The sequence below is a fragment of the Salmo salar genome, chromosome 26, assembly GCF_965601325.2.
Source record: "Salmo salar chromosome 26, fSalSal1, whole genome shotgun sequence".
NCBI lineage: Eukaryota > Metazoa > Chordata > Actinopteri > Salmoniformes > Salmonidae > Salmo > Salmo salar.
In genome coordinates, this window is record NC_138316.1 from 51,760,001 (window position 1) to 51,777,500 (window position 17,500).

Sequence of the window (17,500 nt, forward strand, 5' to 3'; positions counted from 1 at the left end):
GAGGAGAGGATAGAGGAGAGGAGAGAGGGGGGAGGGAGGAGAGAGACAAAGAGAGGATAGAGAGGAGAGGAGAGGAGAGAGAGAGAGAGAGAGAGAGAGATAGAGGGAGGAGAGGATAGAGAGGAGAGGATAGAGGGGAGAGGAGAGAGAGGGGAGCGAGAGAGAGGAGAGGGATCAACAGTTGTATGAAATGATCCTTAATGTTTTCTCGTGTTCTTGCTTTGACAACACAAATGCATTGTGTTTGTCGTTCCAATAAAACCTTTTGTGACTGTGAGAACTCCAGTGTTGACTGTCCTATATAGGATATGGCCGCTGACTACACTGGCCCAGGCACTACACTACACTGGGGGCCAGGCACTACACTACACTGGGGGCCAGGCACTACACTACACTGGGGGCCAGCCACTACACTACACTGGGGCCCAGCCACTACACTACACTGGGGCCCAGCCACTACACTACACTGGTTCCCAGCCACTACACTACACTGGGGCCCAGCCACTACACTACACTGGGGCCAGCTACTACACTACAGTGGGCCAGCCACTACACTGGGCCAGCCACTACACTACACTGGGGCCAGCCACTACACTACACTGGGGTCAGCCACTACACTATACTGGGCCAGCCACTACACTGGGCCAGCCACTACACTAAACTGGGGCCCAGCCACTACACTACACTGGGCCAGCCACTACACTACACTGGGTCAGCCACTACACTACACTGGGGCCCAGCCACTACACTACACTGGGGCCCAGCCACTACACTACAGTGGGGCCCAGCCACTACACTACAGTGGGGCCCAGCCACTACACTACACTGGGGCCCAGCCACTACACTACACTGGGGCCCAGCCACTACACTACACTGGGGCCCAGCCACTACACTACACTGGGGCCCAGCCACTACACTACACTGGGGCCCAGCCACTACACTACACGGGGCCAGGCACTACACTACACTGGGGCCAGGCACTACACTACACTGGGGCCAGGCACTACACTACACTGGGGCCAGGCACTACACTACACTGGGGCCAGGCACTACACTACACTGGGGCCAGGCACTACACTACACTGGGGCCAGGCACTACACTACACTGGGGCCAGGCACTACACTACACTGGAGCCAGCCACTACACTGGAGCCAGCCACTACACTGGGGCCAGGCTCTACACTGCTGGCTGCTGCTGCTAGCTATAATTGGTAGGCCAAAGCTATTCAGTATAATGAATGTAGGTTACTAAGTCCAAGCCTACATCCCAAATGGGACCCTATTCCCTATGTCCCCCATACTCAACAGGCGGACCGCGGTCCAGACCCACAAAGGGGTCAATACGGACCACGGGTCCTGGCTACAAAATATATATATATATAATTCAAAATATATAATTCGCATTTTTGGTGGAGGGAAGTCGTCAGGCTTCGACCCCTGGTATCATATTGTTAAAGTTGCTTCCTGTTCGTTTCTGGTATCAGAACAAAATAGTCAGCACATAGTAACTTCTGATTTAGCTGTACTTTAATTCATGCAAACACGTGTGTGGTAAATATGTCGTTCGTATACGGTCTCTCTGTGACACCTCGCAGGGCAAAACAGAAGAAGAGAGCGTCACATTCTATTGTTCTCTCTTTTATACTCTGACAGAGATAGTTCCCGCTCAATGCTGGCCTGTCAACTTGCTCCTCATATCGTCGGCGTGCAGGCTGATCCCAGCGTTGTGACGCACTTCCTGTTGCCGGTTGTAGTTCTTCTTGTCTTCAACAGTTGATTTACCCGTAGTTTATATACTTAACATTGTAGCATAGCTTCCCCAGTATATTATATAAGTTATGCATACAAATAGTCAGTTCAACCCTAACAATATGAACACATAAGACATGGTAGAATGTGTAGAATTGCAGGAAAGAAGCTTTAAAAACAGCTAAATGTTATCTCCGCCTACAAGAGGGGTGTGAACAGTTTGGGGTCGTATGAGTCGCGAGGTGGGCGGGCGCCAGGATAACAACCTCTCCCTCCACGTGATCAACATGATCCAAGACAAAGGAGATGATTGTGGACTACAAGAAAAGGAGGAACGAGCACGTGCCCATTCTCATCGACGGGGCTGTAGTGGAACAGGTTGAGAACTTCAGGTTCCTTGGTGTCCACATCACCAACAAACTAACATGGTCCAAACACACCAAGACAGTCATGAAGAGGCCACGACAAAGCCTATTCCCCCTCAGGAGACTGAAAAGATTTGGCATGGGTCCTCAGATCCTCAAGTTCTACAGCTGCACCATCGAGAGCATCCTGACGGGTTGCATCACAGCCTGGTATGGCACCTGCTCGGTCTCTGACAGCAAGATGCTACAGAGGACAGTGGGTACGGCCCAGTACATCACTGTACTGACACATAGGAAGGTGTTGGTTTTAACACCAGACATCTGATTCTGGTGTACTAACACATAGGAAGGTGTTGGTTTTCAACAGGCTAAGAGCAAAATAGATAGGAGAGCACATTATCCAAGGCTAATTCAGAGTTCTGCACATTTAGTTCAGAGTACTGCAACTAGCGATAGCATAAACATACATTTTATGTCACATGAGCCGACTACAACAGGTGTAGACTTTACTGTGAAATGCTTACTTACGAGCCCTTTCCCAACAATGCAGATTTAAAAAGTAAGAAAAAAAATCCCCCCCCCCAAAAACCTGTTAAGCAGTCTTATGGTTTGGGGGTAGAAGCTGTTCAGGAGTCTTTTGGTCCCAGACTTGGCGCTCCGGTACCACTTGCCGTGCGGTAGCAGAGAGAGTCTATGACTAGGGTGGCTGGTGTCTGACGATTTTAAAGCCTTCCCTCTGACACCGCCTGGTAAAGAGGTCCTGCATGGCAAGAAGCTTGGCCCCAGTGATGTACTGGGCCGTACGCACTACCCTCTGTAGCACCTTGTGGTCGGATGCTGAACAGTTGCCATACCAAGCGGTGATGCAGCCAGTCAAGATGGTACAGCTGTAGAGAGCGTGATCACACAGTCGTTTCGAACAGCTGGTGCTATCATGCATGGTTCAGTGTTGCTTGTCTCGAAGTGAGCAAAGAATGCATTTAGCTCGTCTTGTAGGCTCGCGTCACTGGGCAGCTTGCGGCTGGGTTTCCCCTTTGTATTCTGTGATAGTTAGCAAGCCCCGCCACATCCGACGAGTGTCAGAGCCGGTGTGTATTAGGATTCGATCTTAGTCCTGTATTGACGCTTTGCCTGTTTGATGGTTCATTGGACGGCGTAGCGGGATTTATTATAAGCATCTGGATTAGTGACCCGCTCCTTGAAAGTCGTCAGCTTTAGCCTTTAGTTCAGTACGGATGTTGCCTGCAACCCATGGCTTCTGGTTGGGATATGTACGAACGGTTACTGGAGACGACATCGCTGACACACTTAATAATGAAGCCGGTGGTAAACTCCTCAATGCCATGGGATGAATCCCGGGAACATATTCTACTCTGTGCTAGCGAACCACACCTGTAGTAACGGACCACTTCCGTATGGAAGCGCCTCACTGTTACTTCCTGTTTGACTTTTGTTTTGCTTGTAAGCAGGAATCAGGAGGAACCAGGTTGTGATTCGGGGAAAAAAAGAGACCCACTTGATGGCCTGAGCCCCGGGTCTCTGGGAGACGGTGGTGCTGAGGTCGATCATCTGGATCTTCAGGATCTCCGGGACGTTGGGCTCCTCCCTCACCGTGATGGAAGTACGGAACAGCTTGAAGGTCACCACCACCGCCACGTACTGGAGGGCACAGAGAGGCACAGGGGAATAAACACACAGAGAGAGAGAGGCACACAGGGGAATAAACACAGAGAGAGAGAGAGAGGCACACAGGGGAATAAACACAGAGAGAGAGAGAGAGAGAGGCATACAGGGGAATAAACACACAGAGAGAGGCATACAGGGGGATAAACACACAGAGAGAGAGAGGCACACGGGGATAAACACACAGAGAGAGAGAGAGAGAGAGAGAGTCATACAGGCGAATAAACACACACAGAGAGAGAGAGAGGCACACAGGGGGATAAACACACACAGAGAGAGGCATACAGGGGAATAAACACACAGAGAGAGAGAGGCACACGGGGATAAACACAGAGAGAGAGAGAAAGTCATACATGGTAATAAACACACAGAGAGGCATACAGGGGAATAAACACACACATATGCATTTGCACGAGCACACACAGCGAGAGAAAGACTCTCACACACACAAGTACAGGCAAAGACTCTCTCACACACACACACACACACACACACACACACACACACACACACACACAGTGTGAGAAAGCTCCTTATTGATCATTTCCAGCGCCAAAACACAGAAACAGGTGTAAACGGGCTTTGCTTCTCAGGGAGGTGTCAGTACCAACACAGAAACAGGTGTAAACGGGCTTTGTTTCTCAGGGAGGTGTCAGTACCAACACAGAAACAGGTGTAAACGGGCTTTGTTTCTCAGGGAGGTGTCAGTACCAACACAGAAACAGGTGTAAACGGGCTTTGCTTCTCAGGGAGGTGTCAGTACCAACACAGAAACAGGTGTAAACGGGCTTTGCTTCTCAGGGAGGTGTCAGTACCAACACAGAAACAGGTGTAAACGGGCTTTGCTTCTCAGGGAGGTGTCAGTACCAACACAGAAACAGGTGTAAACGGGCTTTGCTTCTCAGGGAGGTGTCAGTACCAACACAGAAACAGGTGTAAACGGGCTTTGTTTCTCAGGGAGGTGTCAGTACCAACACAGAAACAGGTGTAAACGGGCTTTGCTTCTCAGGGAGGTGTCAGTACCAACACAGAAACAGGTGTAAACGGGCTTTGTTTCTCAGGGAGGTGTCAGTACCAACACAGAAACAGGTGTAAACGGGCTTTGTTTCTCAGGGAGGTGTCAGTACCAACACAGAAACAGGTGTAAACGGGCTTTGTTTCTCAGGGAGGTGTCAGTACCAACACAGAAACAGGTGTAAACGGGCTTTGCTTCTCAGGGAGGTGTCAGTACCAACACAGAAACAGGTGTAAACGGGCTTTGCTTCTCAGGGAGGTGTCAGTACCAACACAGAAACAGGTGTAAACGGGCTTTGCTTCTCAGGGAGGTGTCAGTACCAACACAGAAACAGGTGTAAACGGGCTTTGCTTCTCAGGGAGGTGTCAGTACCAACACAGAAACAGGTGTAAACGGGCTTTGTTTCTCAGGGAGGTGTCAGTACCAACACAGAAACAGGTGTAAACGGGCTTTGCTTCTCAGGGAGGTGTCAGTACCAACACAGAAACAGGTGTAAACGGGCTTTGCTTCTCAGGGAGGTGTCAGTACCAACACAGAAACAGGTGTAAACGGGCTTTGTTTCTCAGGGAGGTGTCAGTACCAACACAGAAACAGGTGTAAACGGGCTTTGTTTCTCAGGGAGGTGTCAGTACCAACACAGAAACAGGTGTAAACGGGCTTTGCTTCTCAGGGAGGTGTCAGTACCAGCACAGAAACAGGTGTAAACGGGCTTTGTTTCTCAGGGAGGTGTCAGTACCAGCACAGAAACAGGTGTAAACGGGCTTTGCTTCTCAGGGAGGTGTCAGTACCAACACAGAAACAGGTGTAAACGGGCTTTGTTTCTCAGGGAGGTGTCAGTACCAACACAGAAACAGGTGTAAACGGGCTTTGCTTCTCAGGGAGGTGTCAGTACCAACACAGAAACAGGTGTAAACGGGCTTTGTTTCTCAGGGAGGTGTCAGTACCAACACAGAAACAGGTGTAAACGGGCTTTGCTTCTCAGGGAGGTGTCAGTACCAACACAGAGACAGGTGTAAACGGGCTTTGCTTCTCAGGGAGGTGTCAGTACCAACACAGAAACAGGTGTAAACGGGCTTTGCTTCTCAGGGAGGTGTCAGTACCAACACAGAAACAGGTGTAAACGGGCTTTGTTTCTCAGGGAGGTGTCAGTACCAACACAGAAACAGGTGTAAACGGGCTTTGTTTCTCAGGGAGGTGTCAGTACCAACACAGAAACAGGTGTAAACGGGCTTTGCTTCTCAGGGAGGTGTCAGTACCAACACAGAAACAGGTGTAAACGGGCTTTGCTTCTCAGGGAGGTGTCAGTACCAACACAGAAACAGGTGTAAACGGGCTTTGCTTCTCAGGGAGGTGTCAGTACCAACACAGAAACGGGTGTAAACGGGCTTTGTTTCTCAGGGAGGTGTCAGTACCAACACAGAAACAGGTGTAAACGGGCTTTGCTTCTCAGGGAGGTGTCAGTACCAACACAGAAACGGGTGTAAACGGGCTTTGCTTCTCAGGGAGGTGTCAGTACCAACACAGAAACAGGTGTAAACGGGCTTTGTTTCTCAGGGAGGTGTCAGTACCAACACAGAAACAGGTGTAAACGGGCTTTGCTTCTCAGGGAGGTGTCAGTACCAACACAGAAACAGATACATACCTGCTTGGGTAAGGCCAGGTTGTGAGAACTACCACTGTATCCGATGGCCGTGTAGAGTTTAGCCTTCTCATCAGCAGACATCAACTCTTCAATGCCTGTACCTAAAAAGGGGAGGGTCAAACATACAGAACACCAATCAACGATGGTCAAACATACAGAACGCCAATCAACGATGGTCAAACATACAGAACACCAATCAACGATGGTTAAACATACAGAACACCAATCAACGATGGTCAAACATACAGAACACCAATCAACGATGGTCATCAACGATGGTTAAACATACAGAACACCAATCAACGATGGTCAAACATACAGAACACCAATCAACGATGGTCAAACATACAGAACACCAATCAACGATGGTCAAACATACAGAACACCAATCAACGATGGTCAAACATACAGAACACCAATCAACGACGGTCATCAACGATGGTCAAACATACAGAACACCAATCAACGATGGTCATCAACGATGGTCAAACAAACAGAACACCAATCAATGTGTTCCCTGGTGTTCCCAAGGTTCCACATGAGGACGATCAGGGCACGACTTCATCAGGAACCTCAGAGTAGGAGGGCAGACCTAACATCAGTTTGACCTTTCACGTCATCATGAATAAGGTTATATGGATAAAGGAGACCTGCTCTGAGATCAGAACTCTAAAACACAATATACTGTAGCCATGTCTCTCGTTGAGGACAGCGGATTGAGAATGCTGGTCGTTAGTTAGTTAGTTAGTTAGTCTCTTGAGGGTTAGCTGGTTGTTAGTTAGTCTCCAGAGGGTTAGCTGGTTGTTCGTTAGTCTCCTGAGGGTTAGCTGGTCGTTAGTTAGTTAGACTCTTGAGGGTTAGCTGGTTGTTAGTTAGTCTCCTGAGGGTTAGCTGGTCGTTAGTTAGTTAGTCTCTTGAGGGTTAGCTGGTTGCTAGTTAGTCTTGAGGGTTAGCTGGTTGTTAGTTAGTCTCTTGAGGGTTAGCTGGTTGTTCGTTAGTCTCCGGAGGGTTAGCTGGTCATTAGTTAGTCTCTTGAGGGTTAGCTGGTTGTTAGTTAGTCTCTTGAGGGTTAGCTGGTTGTTAGTTAGTCTCCAGAGGGTTAGCTGGTTGTTAGTTAGTCTCTTGAGGGTTAGCTGGTTGTTAGTCTCCTGAGGGTTAGCTGGTTGTTAGTTAGTCTCGCGAGGGTTAGCTGGTTATTAGTTAGTTAGTCTTGAGGGTTAGCTGGTTGTTAGTTAGTTAGTCTCTTGAGGGTTAGCTGGTTGTTAGTCTCCTGAGGGTTAGCTGGTCGTTAGTTAGTCTCCTGAAGGTTAGCTGGTCGTTAGTTAGTTAGTCTCTTGAGGGTTAGCTGGTTGCTAGTTAGTCTTGAGGGTTAGCTGGTTGTTAGTTAGTTAGTCTCTTGAGGGTTAGCTGGTTGTTAGTCTCTTGAGGGTTAGCTGGTTGTTAGTTCGTCTCCTGAGGGTTAGCTGGTTGTTCGTTAGTCTCCTGAGGGTTAGCTGGTCATTAGTTAGTCTCTTGAGGGTTAGCTGGTTGTTAGTTAGTCTCTTGAGGGTTAGCTGGTTGTTAGTTAGTCTCTTGAGGGTTAGCTGGTTGTTAGTTAGTCTCTTGAGGGTTAGCTGGTTGTTCGTTAGTCTCCTGAGGGTTAGCTGGTCGTTAGTTAGTTAGTCTCTTGAGGGTTAGCTGGTTGTTAGTTAGTCTCTTGAGGGTTAGCTGGTTGTTCGTTAGTCTCTTGAGGGTTAGCTGGTTGCTAGTTAGTCTTGAGGGTTAGCTGGTTGTTAGTTAGTCTCTTGAGGGTTAGCTGGTTGTTAGTTAGTCTCTTGAGGGTTAGCTGGTTGTTAGTTAGTCTCCTGAGGGTTAGCTGGTTGTTAGTTAGTCTCCTGAGGGTTAGCTGGTTGTTAGTTAGTCTCCTGAGGGTTAGCTGGTTGCTAGTTAGTCTCCTGAGGGTTAGCTGGTTGCTAGTTAGTCTCCTGAGGGTTAGGTGATAGTTTGTGTATATGAGGAGACTGATGAATCACTAACTCTCCTCATCCTTGGTGTCCTGTTCCTGATTTTGTTTGTGTGTGTGTGTGTGTGTGCGTGTGTGTGTACGTGTGTGTGTACGTGTGTGTGTACGTGTGTGTGTACGTGTGTGTACGTGTGTGTACGTGTGTACGTGTGTACGTGTGTGTGTCCGTGTCCGTGGTCCGTGTCCGTGTCCGTGTCCGGCGGTGCGTGCGTGCGCGTGTGTCCGTGTCCGTGTCCGTGTGTGTGTTGTCGGTGTGTGTGTGCGTGCGTGCGTGCGTGCGTGCGTGCGTGCGTGCGTGTGAGGAGTACTCACCCTCTTCCTCCTGGGTTTCTTGTTCCTGCTCTTTCTTCTTCCCTTCCTTCTTTCCAAAGAAGCTGCTGAAAAACCCTCCTCCCTGCTTCTGGCCGGCCACAGCCTTCTTAGCTACCACCTTCTGCCCTGACCGGATCACCTGGAGGAGGGAGGGAGAGAGAGACAGGAGGAGGAGGGAGGGAGAGACAGGAGGAGGAGGGAGGGAGAGAGAGACAGGAGGAGGAGGGAGGGAGAGAGAGAGAGACAGGAGGAGGAGGGAGGGAGAGAGAGAGAGACAGGAGGAGGAGGGAGGGAGAGAGAGACAGGAGGAGGAGGGAGGGAGAAAGAGACAGGAGGAGGGAGAGAGACAGGAGAGAAAAAGGAGGAGGAGGGAGAGAGACAGGAGGGAGAGAGACAGGAGGGAGAGAGACAGGAGGGAGAGAGACAGGAGGGAGAGAGACAGGAGGGAGACAGGAGGAGGAGGGAGAAAGAGACAGGAGAGAGACAAGAGGAGGGAGAGAGACAGGAAGGAGAGAGACAGGAGGAAGGAGACAGGAGGAGATAGTTCAGACACAGGTCCATGGGGAGAACCTTCCACAAAACCCCCCATTGACATGGTTTCTAAAAACACAGTAATATACTGACGATGACTTTTGCTTAATGGGTATAAGAGATATTGTACAAACCTCCATCTGTGCTTGTTGCCGGGCTAAGGTGATGTTGAAGACATCCAGGCTCTTCTCCAGGTCCTGTATCTGTTTCTCTTGGTCCTCTCTGACTTTACCCTGTGTCGTCAGTAGTTTGGCCTTGTAGGCTGCCCTGTAGGCCTTCAGAGTGTGGCGGTGCTTCCTGATGTTGGTCCACGACCACATCTGGTTGAAGCGTCTGATATGGACGTCCAGAATGCTGTTCATACTGTACTTCCACCTGGAAACACCGTCACACCATAGTTAAGGTGCTGAGACGTTGATCAATGGGCATTGTCTCCGGTCTAATAAAACCTCAACCCAAAGTTGAAAAAAACCCACGGTGAAACTCCCAACACAACAACATCCTAACAACATGTCTGCAGGTATACATCCTTCAATTAGGAGTTTTCAACAACAACAAACCCCATCCTGATAAACAGATAGCATGAACAACATTGACTAGTACTGCCCATTAGAATGTATGGAGTGGTGACTGGTTGGCTGGCTGGCTGGTTGGCTGATTGGTTGGTTGGCTGGCTGGCTGGCTGGTTGGCTGGCTGACTGGCTGGCTGGCTGACTGGCTGGCTGGTTGGTTGACTGGTTGGCTGACTGACTGATTGGTTGGCTGGCTGACTGGTTGGCTGGCTGGCTGACTGACTGGCTGACTGACTGGTTGGCTGGTTGACTGACTGACTGGCTGACTGGTTGGCTGGCTGACTGGTTGGCTGGCTGGCTGGTTGGCTGGTTGACTGGTTGGCTGACTGACTGGCTGGCTGACTGACTGGTTGGCTGGCTGACTGCTTGGTTGGCTGGCTGACTGCTTGGTTGGCTGGCTGACTGCTTGGTTGGCTGGCTGACTGGTTGGTTGGCTGGCTGACTGGTTGGCTGGCTGGCTGACTGGTTGGCTGGCTGACTGGTTGGCTGGCTGACTGGTTGGCTGGCTGACTGGTTGGCTGGTTGGTTGGCTGACTGACTGGCTGACTGACTGGTTGGTTGGCTGGCTGACTGGTTGGCTGGGTGACTGGTTGTGCTTCTACACCTGCATTGCTTGCTGTTTGGGGTTTTAGGCTGGGTTTCTGTACAGCACTTTGAGACATCAGCTGATGTAAGAAGGGCTATATAAATAAATGATTTGATTTGGTTGGCTGGCTGACTGACTGGTTGGCTGACTGGCTGGCTGGCTGGCTGACTGGCTGACTGGCTGGCTGGCTGGCTGGCTGGCTGGTTGACTTACCAGTGCTTGGCATTTGTGTGTACAGGTACATCAGGTCTGAACTTCCTGTAGGGTCCATTCTTCACCATACAGTCTATAGACTCTAGCAGGTCCACCATGGTTAGGTACTGAACAGGAAGAGACAACATGATATCAGTCTATAGACTCTAGCAGGTCCACCATGGTTAGGTACTGAACAGGAAGAGACAACATGATATCAGTCTATAGACTCTAGCAGGTCCACCATGGTTAGGTACTGAACAGGAAGAGACAACACGATATCAGTCTATAGACTCTAGCAGGTCCACCATGGTTAGGTACTGAACAGGAAGAGACAACATGATATCAGTCTATAGACTCTAGCAGGTCCACCATGGTTAGGTACTGAACAGGAAGAGACAACATGATATCAGTCTATAGACTCTAGCAGGTCCACCATGGTTAGGTACTGAACAGGAAGAGACAACATGATATCAGTCTATAGACTCTAGCAGGTCCACCATGGTTAGGTACTGAACAGGAAGAGACAACATGATATCAGTCTATAGACTCTAGCAGGTCCACCATGGTTAGGTACTGAACAGGAAGAGACAACATGATATCAGTCTATAGACTCTAGCAGGTCCACCATGGTTAGGTACTGAACAGGAAGAGACAACATGATATCAGTCTATAGACTCTAGCAGGTCCACCATGGTTAGGTACTGAACAGGAAGAGACAACATGATATCAGTCTATAGACTCTAGCAGGTCCACCATGGTTAGGTACTGAACAGGAAGAGACAACATGATATCAGTCTATAGACTCTAGCAGGTCCACCATGGTTAGGTACTGAACAGGAAGAGACAACATGATATCAGTCTATAGACTCTAGCAGGTCCACCATGGTTAGGTACTGAACAGGAAGAGACAACATGATATCAGTCTATAGACTCTAGCAGGTCCACCATGGTTAGGTACTGAACAGGAAGAGACAACATGATATCAGTCTATAGACTCTAGCAGGTCCACCATGATTAGGTACTGAACAGGAAGAGACAACACGATATCAGTCTATAGACTCTAGCAGGTCCACCATGGTTAGGTACTGAACAGGAAGAGACAACACGATATCAGTCTATAGACTCTAGCAGGTCCACCATGGTTAGGTACTGAACAGGAAGAGACAACATGATATCAGTCTATAGACTCTAGCAGGTCCACCATGATTAGGTACTGAACAGGAAGAGACAACACGATATCAGTCTATAGACTCTAGCAGGTCCACCATGGTTAGGTACTGAACAGGAAGAGACAACACGATATCAGTCTATAGACTCTAGCAGGTCCACCATGGTTAGGTACTGAACAGGAAGAGACAACATGATATCAGTCTATAGACTCTAGCAGGTCCACCATGGTTAGGTACTGAACAGGAAGAGACAACATGATATCAGTCTATAGACTCTAGCAGGTCCACCATGGTTAGGTACTGAACAGGAAGAGACAACACGATATCAGTCTATAGACTCTAGCAGGTCCACCATGGTTAGGTACTGAACAGGAAGAGACAACATGATATCAGTCTATAGACTCTAGCAGGTCCACCATGGTTAGGTACTGAACAGGAAGAGACAACATGATATCAGTCTATAGACTCTAGCAGGTCCACCATGGTTAGGTACTGAACAGGAAGAGACAACATGATATCAGTCTATAGACTCTAGCAGGTCCACCATGGTTAGGTACTGAACAGGAAGAGACAACACGATATCAGTCTATAGACTCTAGCAGGTCCACCATGGTTAGGTACTGAACAGGAAGAGACAACATGATATCAGTCTATAGACTCTAGCAGGTCCACCATGGTTAGGTACTGAACAGGAAGAGACAACATGATATCAGTCTATAGACTCTAGCAGGTCCACCATGGTTAGGTACTGAACAGGAAGAGACAACACGATATCAGTCTATAGACTCTAAACAGACGCCTCACAAGTCCTCAACTGGCAGCTTCATTAAATAGTATCCGTCTCAACGTCAACAGTGAAGAGGCGACTCCGGGATGCTGACCTTCTAGGCAGAGTTCCTCTGTCCAGTGTCTGTGTTTTTTTGCCCATCTTTTATTTTATTGGCCAGTCTGAGATATGGCTTTTTCTTTGCAACTCTGCCTAGAAGGCCAGCATCCCGGAGTCGCCTCTTCACTGCTGACGTTGAGACTGGTGTTTTGTGGGTACTATTTAATGAAGCTGCCAGTTGAGGACTTGTGAGGTGTCTGTTTCTCAAACTAGACACTCTAATGTTCTTGTCCTCTTGCTCAGTTGTGCACCGGGGCCTCCCACTCCTCTTTCTATTCTGGTTAGAGCCAGTTTGTGCTGTTCTGTGAAGGGAGTAGTAGACAGCGTTGTACGAGATCTTCAATTTCTCACATGGAATAGCCTTAATTTCTCAGAACAAGAATAGACTGACGAGTTTCAGAAGAAAGTTCTTTGTTTCTGGCCATTTTGAGCCTGTAATCGAACCCACAAATGCTGACGCTCCAGATACTCAACTAGTCTAAAGAAGGCCAGTTGTATTGTTTCTTTAACCAGAACAACAGTTTTCAGCTGTGCTAACATAACTGCAAAAGGGTTTTCTAATGATTAATTAGCCTTTTAAAATAATAAACTTGGATTAGCTAACACAATGTGCCACTGGAACACAGGTGTGATGGTTGCTGATAATGGGCCTCTGTACGCCTAGGTAGATATTCCATTAAAAATCAGCCGTTTCCAGCTACAATAGTAATTTACAACATTAAAAATGTCTACACTGTATTTCTGATCAATTTGATGTTATTTTAAATGGACAAAAAAAAAAATGCTTTTCTTGTAAAAAACAAGGACATTTCTAAGTGACCCTAAACTGTTGAAAGGTAGTGTACATTTGATTAGGCTTGCTAACACCATGGAACCAGCTAAATCAAGTGCATATTAAATATGTTATATGTATTTGACCCAGGTCAGGTCTGCACGGCCGATTATACATTTACATTTTAGTAATTTAACAGGCACTCTGATCCAGAGCCACTTCAGTCAGTCCATTCAACTAGGTTTTAGTAGGACGAAACAAGCACATTATCAACTACTGGAACTAAACCCTTCTTCAAGTCTGCAGAATCAATGCCAAGAAGGTTTGATCAGCTATGTTCTAAATTGGCATGTGTCTGAGTGTATGTGTCTGAGTGTATGTATGTATGTGTGTGTGTGTGTGTGTGTGTGTGTGTGTGTGTGTGTGTGTGTGTCTGAGTGTATGTATGTGTGTGTGTGTGTGTGTGTGTGTGTGTGTGTGTGTGTGTGTGTGTGTGTGTGTGTGTCTGAGTGTATGTATGTGTGTGTGTGTGTGTGTGTGTGTGTGTGTGTGTGTGTGTGTGTGTGTGTGTGTGTGTGTGTGTGTGTGTGTGTGTGTGTGTGTGTTCGTACCTGTGGTTTGGTCATCTCTACTGCTACATTCTGAACCTCCAGATACAGGTTGGCTTTGGGAGACTTCAGCTCAATCTCAGCATTCGGGTTGATTACCATTTTAGCAGAGGCAAAGATGGGTTTGAAAACTGCAGACAGAGACAAAGACAGAGACAGAGAGACAGAGACAGAGAGAGAGAGACAGAGAGAGAGACAGAGAGAGACAGAGAGAGACAGAGAGAGAGAGAGAGAGAGAGAGAGAGAGAGAGAGAGAGAGAGAGAGAGAGACAGAGAGAGACAGAGAGAGACAGAGAGAGACAGAGAGAGACAGAGCGAGACAGAGCGAGAGACAGAGCGAGAGACAGAGAGACAGAGAGACAGAGAGACAGAGAGAGAACATCCTATGAATTCTACTTTAATATGAGACCAACATCTTGATGGATCATTCCCCCTCCAACATCTAGGTTTGGTTAGACTAGACACCATGCTTGTTGGAGATTCTCCATTTAAAGTGCTTCTTAATCCAGGATTAGCATCCACCTCAATCCCAGAGACAGACGGTCACAAGACGCTCAGAGACAGACAGTCACAAGACGTTCAGAGACAGACGGATGGAGAGAACAGAGACAGACGGATGGCGAGAACAGAGACAGACGGATGGAGAGAACAGAGACAGACGGATGGAGAGAACAGAGACAGACGGATGGAGAGAACAGAGACAGACGGATGGAGAGAACAGAGACAGACGGATGGCGAGAACAGAGACAGACGGATGGCGAGAACAGAGACAGACGGATGGAGAGAACAGAGACTACCACATGATGGAATCACCATAGTCACATTGGCCTGTCATAAAGATGTCACATCTGTCTTCTAGACCACCAGGTCCCTCTGAGAGTTTCCTCAGACAGCCAGTATACCCAGTATATACACCCAGTCAGTATATAAAGCTGTCATATCTGTCTTCTTCATTAAAATGGAAATCATTTTATAACATTTTTGACATGCATTTTTCTGGATTTTTTTGTTGTTATTCTGTCTCTCACTGTTCATATAAACCTACCATTAAAATTATAGACTGATCCTTTCTTTGTCAGTGGGCAAACGTACAAAATCAGCAGGGATCAAATACTTTTTTCCCCCCTCACTGAACATGTGAACCAGGTTTCACAGAGAGGAGGAGAAGATCCAACACCTAAAAGCAACAGGATGATTGGCTGGCTGGTTGCCATGGAGAGTCTAAAAAAAAACTTTAATAAAAAAAAAAATGGATTGATGGAAGGACACCTTTCGCTGTCTTTTGTAATGGAAAGTGTGTGTGTGTGTGTGTGTGTGTGTGTGTGTGTGTGTGTGTGTGTGTGTGTTGCCCATGGTACATACTATATTGGTAGTCTTTGATCTCTTGGTCCTTGGTACTGATGCCGTCCTTCAGCTTTTCCTGGACAGACACAAAGACAAGGAAGAGGATTAGAAATCACACAGACATGACTCTGGTCTTCCGTAGCTCAGTTGGTAGAGCATCGTGCTTGCAACGACAGGAGTGTGGGTTCGATTCCCGGGACCACCCATAAGTAAAAACGTATGCATGTAAAACTGTAAGTCGCTTTGGATAAAACGTTCATGCCAAACAGCATATATTATTATTATACTATGATAAAGTATCTAAGATGGAAATATCTGCAGAATCAACCCTGACGCGTATCTAAGATATTTAGAGATTCAGTTTAAATACCGATGAAACAGTACGGCGGGCAGAGTAGTCTGTGTTTTGGAAGATCATTTCTCTGTAAGACATTCCTTCAAAACGTCTTCCAGTGGAGAGGTATTATAGATCCCTGTATGAAGAACTGAAACAACACTGACGGTGTTAAACGCTCTAACCTCATTATATTATAGATCCCTGTATGAAGAACTGCAACAACACTGACGGTGTTAAACTCTCTAACCTCTCCTCCCCCATTATATTATAGATCCCTGTATGAAGAACTGAAACAACACTGACGGTGTTAAACTCTCTAACCTCTCCTCCCCCATTATATTATAGATCCCTGTATGAAGAACTGAAACAACACTGACGGTGTTAAACGCTCTAACCTCATTATATTATAGATCCCTGTATGAAGAACTGCAACAACACTGATGGTGTTAAACTCTCTAACCTCTCCTCCCCCATTATATTATAGATCCCTGTATGAAGAACTGAAACAACACTGACGGTGTTAAACGCTCCTCCCTCATTATATTATAGATCCCTGTATGAAGAACTGCAACAACACTGACGGTGTTAAACTCTCTAACCTCTCCTCCCTCATATTATAGATCCCTGTATGAAGAACTGAATCAACACTGACGGTGTTAAATTCTCCTCCCTCATTATATTATAGATCCCTGTATGAAGTACTGCAACAACACTGACGGTGTTAAACTCTCCTCCCTCATTATATTATAGATCCCTGTATGAAGAACTGCAACAACACTGACGGTGTTAAACTCTCTAACCTCTCCTCCCTCATTATATTATAGATCCCTGTATGAAGAACTGCAACAACACTGACGGTGTTAAACTCTCTAACCTCTCCTCCCTCATTATATTATAGATCCCTGTATGAAGAACTGCAACAACACTGACGGTGTTAAACGCTCTAACCTCTCCTCCCTCATTATATTATAGATCCCTGTATGAAGAACTGCAACAACACTGACAGTGTTAACCTCTCCTCCCTCATTATATTATAGATCCCTGTATGAAGTACTGCAACAACACTGACGGTGTTAAACTCTCTAACCTCTCCTCCCTCATTATATTATAGATCCCTGTATGAAGAACTGAATCAACACTGACGGTGTTAAACTCTCCTCCCTCATTATATTATAGATCCCTGTATGAAGTACTGCAACAACACTGACGGTGTTAAACTCTCCTCCCTCATTATATTATAGATCCCTGTATGAAGAACTGCAACAACACTGACGGTGTTAAACTCTCTAACCTCTCCTCCCTCATTATATTATAGATCCCTGTATGAAGAACTGCAACAACACTGACGGTGTTAAACGCTCTAGCCTCTCCTCCCTCATTATATTATAGATCCCTGTATGAAGAACTGCAACAACACTGACAGTGTTAACCTCTCCTCCCTCATTATATTATAGATCCCTGTATGAAGTACTGCAACAACACTGACGGTGTTAAACGCTCTAACCTCTCCTCCCTCATTATATTATAGACCCCTGTATGAAGTACTGCAACAACACTGACAGTGTTAACCTCTCCTCCCTCATTATATTATAGATCCCTGTATGAAGAACTGAAACAACACTGACGGTGTTACACTCTCTAACCTCATTATCTTTTCACACGCTCACCTTCTCCTCTCCTGTTTTATAGACATTTGCATTTCCCTCAATAAGCTCAGTAGATCATTTATCCA

General features: G+C 47.1%; 1 protein-coding gene across 5 annotated transcripts in view; it reads right to left on the minus strand.

Moving 5' to 3' along the window:
- The window catches only part of vps13c (vacuolar protein sorting 13 homolog C), a 229,235-nt gene that overhangs the window by 162,110 nt on the left and 49,625 nt on the right, over positions 1-17,500 (minus strand). For all 5 annotated transcript variants that reach the window (XM_045709067.2, XM_045709065.2, XM_045709066.2 and 2 more), the window contains 7 exons: positions 15,450-15,507; positions 14,091-14,218; positions 10,671-10,777; positions 9,434-9,674; positions 8,769-8,907; positions 6,455-6,555; positions 3,631-3,773 (listed from right to left, as the gene is read on the minus strand). In XM_045709067.2, coding sequence (XP_045565023.1) covers positions 3,631-3,773; positions 6,455-6,555; positions 8,769-8,907; positions 9,434-9,674; positions 10,671-10,777; positions 14,091-14,218; positions 15,450-15,507 — 917 coding nt within the window. The remainder of the gene's footprint in view (positions 1-3,630; positions 3,774-6,454; positions 6,556-8,768; positions 8,908-9,433; positions 9,675-10,670; positions 10,778-14,090; positions 14,219-15,449; positions 15,508-17,500) is intronic.